The 3995-nt window shown below is 41.6% G+C and overlaps 1 protein-coding gene across 1 annotated transcript; it reads right to left on the bottom strand.

The window, feature by feature from the left end:
- Positions 1 to 1296: 1296 nt before the first annotated feature.
- On the bottom strand, positions 1297 to 3765 carry LOC131213357 (metal-response element-binding transcription factor 2). The gene is made up of 4 exons (XM_058207384.1): positions 2792 to 3765; positions 1780 to 2012; positions 1444 to 1649; positions 1297 to 1364 (listed from the first exon to the last, which is right to left on the bottom strand). The coding sequence occupies exons 1-4, from the start codon at positions 3665 to 3667 to the stop codon at positions 1297 to 1299; spliced, it is 1383 nt and encodes a 460-aa protein (XP_058063367.1). The 5' UTR covers positions 3668 to 3765.
- Between the last annotated feature and the right edge of the window lie 230 nt (positions 3766 to 3995).

A 3995-nucleotide genomic window follows, 5' to 3' on the forward strand; every position in this document is an offset into this window, starting at 1 on the left:
TACATCGTTGTTAGTGCTAACCTTTGCCCTAGATAGTTGAAGCTCGAGACGATTCCGCAATATTGGCCATCTAGTAGTACGTCAAGCGCACATATGCACTCCGATGGTAGGCCTGCTGGTGGTGTTGCCACCATGGGTTTGATCTTGCTCTCATTTATCTTGGATTGTAAGATCAACTCTTGAGGTCTCCATTGCAGAGTCACGGAAGGCCCGCTTCAGCGTGATGTTGAAAACTAGACAAGCTGGGCCGTACCGTTGGCACAATTCCCCGTAAACCGTATCAAAATATAAAACGTTAATCCCAGCCCACAAGACATTCAATTGTGCCATCCAACAAGGTACGTTTTCCTCTGATTACACACTTGCTACCCTGCTTTTCTCTCAGAGTTAATTGCAACTCACTAGGAGCTAGCCCTCTACAATTTAGCCTACGTATGGGAATATTACCTTCAATATTTTGTTCAACGCCCACGGTCGACGCAATCGATGAAATTGAGTACATTGACTCAGAGGATGATGTTCGCCCTCGGCAGGATTCGTTGGAACTGACGCTAAGATAACCTACGTAATTTGAAAAATCACACTGCTTCTGATCTACAGGCACTGGAAAACTTAGTTGTTCACTTACTGCCAATGATGGATGGATTTGCATTTTGTTTTCCGTTTGATCTTTGCGTGGCTTGTAACGTTTCGTGTCCGAATAATTTTTTTCGGTTCGAAACCGAAGACGAGAGTACCGAGGAAATTGTAGCTGTGTACTATTTGCTGAAGATGTTGGGTAGATTTCTTTAATATTTTGATTGATGTAACTAGTAGTCGGTAACGGACTAGTGGCGTCTTTCACTTCGTCATTGCTACTAGATGACGACCTGATTATGTCACGTTGCTGTTGCTTCTTCGGATCATAACCATTACTACAACCGTTGCCACTAATATGTGAGGCCATATTATTGTCAGGGTTCGTAGTAGGCGCGAGAAGTAGATGATAAGGAATCTGCAAATTGAACGTTACATTTATGACTAGTCACAAAGAGCAATAATATTGAACTTATTTTCTTACCGGTTTGCGATAACATTTACGCTTTTTTGCGCCGGATGGAATGATTTCCTCAGGACGATCCCCATAAGCAACTATCGGACCTTGTAGATGCCTTTCGTTGAACAAGGGATGAAAAGGATTATTTCGTCCTTCGTAGTTTTTTAACGGAGGAATCAACTCATGCAATGGAGGAAGCTCCCTCACAGTGATGCGACTCGCATTCGCCTTTGGTTTTTTCCTTTTAATAAACTTTCGTCTTACGACGGTAGCATTTTTTCTGGCGGCAATTCGTTTTGTGCTAGTGTCAGCGACGTTAGGGCAATTTCTATGAGTTTTAATTTGAGGTTTTGTGTTGTTTTCAATGGAGCGTTGGTCTCGTTGTACTCTGGTTCTTTTAGCCGTACTTGTAGATGGCAGATCGTTAAAAACAGTTGTGCGGCGAACTGTTACTGAACTTGTCGAACTGTTTTCTTCATAATATGTGCTATCTGTCGAAGTCGAGGTGGTGCTTAAATTATCATCCGGTTCCTGTACTGTAATAATACTGTACTTGCTGCCAGTCATGCGCTCTCGACAACAGGCATTGCTCACAAAGGTGTGTTCCAAATACCTATAATTGAATTAATAGATAGTGATATTCATTACAAACCCCACTTCTACATCGATCTCGGAGCACAAATGCTAGTGTATATCATAATAGCATATCTATGTTAAGATGTAATTCATATTTATTTACTTACTTGCGGGGAATAAAGCGTAGATTGGGATTTTTCAACGCTAGCTGGCTGAGAACAGGTTCGGTGATAATTATGTCCTGAGGAATCACACAAGGAAGGACTTGCGGCGCGCAAAATATTTTCAATGTCCATAACTTATCGATTGTGGATCTACCCATAGAAAGAAACCGCAGTCTGTTGCTCTCAAGTGTTTGTAGAATTAATTCTACTCGCGAGTCAGTAGACATAAGAACAAGCTGCAAAATGGAATGGAAACATAATTTTAGAACAATAGCTTTATGTATGCCTACGACAATACCTTTACTGTGAGAAAGCAGTATGAATATGATTGTGTGTTTGTACCAAAGACTAGATGTTTTGAGCTGATTCTCGTCCGTTGATCATCCATCTCGCTGCACCGATTAATCGGTTTTTAAGCGAAAGACGTCAGTTCGAACTCTAACAAAGCACCAACTTTAGTGCAAAACTTTAAGTTGGAGCTTAATACGGCTCTGCCCGTTCTAATAATAATAAATAAATAATAGATGTTTTGAAAATAGGTAAAACACGAAACATACATTTAAAAAAATATAGAATAGCGCAAGGTAATCGGTTTGGTAACATTGCGAACATATTATTTGTTAAAAATCTGTTTGAAATCCGCATACGATTCAATCAACCGCATAAAACTATGGAAAATCATAGACGGAAACGGTTCAATATAGGACGAACAATGCCCGTGAAGCTGTGCATTTGTGAACAGCGGCTCCAACAACTAGGCTAATTCATCGCCCTTACAAGTTCAACAAAGCGATTTTTTTTCAATGTAGTATACAAATGCTTGATAAGCAAACAATGAACAATATTGGTTGGTAAATTCAATATTTCCAGAAAGCAACGTACAAAAAGACAAGCCAAATGGCAAACACAATATAGAAACACTTACGATTAGGGCTGTATTTATTGAAAGGATGAAGTGATCAAGTGGTAGAAACAATACATACATATCTAATCTAATCTAACAAACATATCTTACTTGATCGGGTAGCTGCAGTGTGCGCAGATTTTCCTCTATGTATGGTACAATCGCATGACGAATATTATAAAATCGTTTAGCATTTCGAGCGATTAAATTATAAAGTATAAGATGAATAAGATCAGCGGAACTGATCTCTAGGCGTCGCACAAACTCGTGTCCATAATTACAGATTGTGCAGAGGAAAAAGTAGAACTGATCCCCTAGGAAAATCGGATACTGCAAACTTCGAATACATCTCCCGTGGAACCATTGTTGACAGCGCCGACATTGTAACATTTCCTTTTTCCAATCACCATCCTGACCACAGTAGCAATAGTGACCTTCCGAATTTTTCCTGTGGCGCAAATCCCACTCAAGTTCGTCAAACAGATACGGTAATTGATCCTTGTGAATTCGTGGCTGAAGTTCCTCAATCGGTTCAACCGAAGCATTGAGGCCACCATCGCTGCCGTGCTCGTCAGACTCTTCTGGCGGATTGCAACCTGTGCAGAGCCACGTCCCTAGGCTACTGAGAATTTCTAGGCACAAATCGTATTGGGCACATTTGAGATGGCATGCCCAACGACAACGTCCGCATATTTCGAGAGACTTTTCGTCAGACTCTTGCTCACAGATGTTACAGATCAGGCCCGTATTTTCGATGGCCCGTTGGCTTAACTTACTCATGTCTTCGTATGCAGACCATTCCACCGTAGCATTATCGTATCGCACCAAACAGTGCGTTTCACGTACTCCAATCACTGTGCCAAGGTAAAAGCGGTCATCTGCATGCTTGACAAGTGTATCTTCTCCTATTTTGTAAATGACCAGTTGCTTTTTGACTTTTGGGACTAGCGTTGGGGTGAGGTTCTGCTTATGTTGTTCAGAGTGCATAATCCGTGTACACGTAGTTGATGGCCTGGCTGTGTAGATTTTGGAATCCTTTTTGTCGTAGCTGTTTTTGATACGGATGTCGCTACGAGGCTCATTGGTTTCGTTCATCGTTTTGCAGAGTGGAAAGAGCGTACGAACGAGGCCGGGATTATTGATTAACTTCGGTTCTCGAGATCCGTCCGCGTGCTCCTGCTTGGTGATTAACCTACTCTGGAACGGTGTTTTACCAATGTTCCCTTCCAATGCACAAATGCTATTAGAAATTGCAGAAGCTGTTGGTTCTGCGTACTGTATCGACAGACCATCCGAGGCCGAGTCGAACTGTTCC

Source organism: Anopheles bellator, chromosome X, assembly GCF_943735745.2.
Source record: "Anopheles bellator chromosome X, idAnoBellAS_SP24_06.2, whole genome shotgun sequence".
Classification (NCBI taxonomy): Eukaryota; Metazoa; Arthropoda; class Insecta; order Diptera; family Culicidae; genus Anopheles; species Anopheles bellator.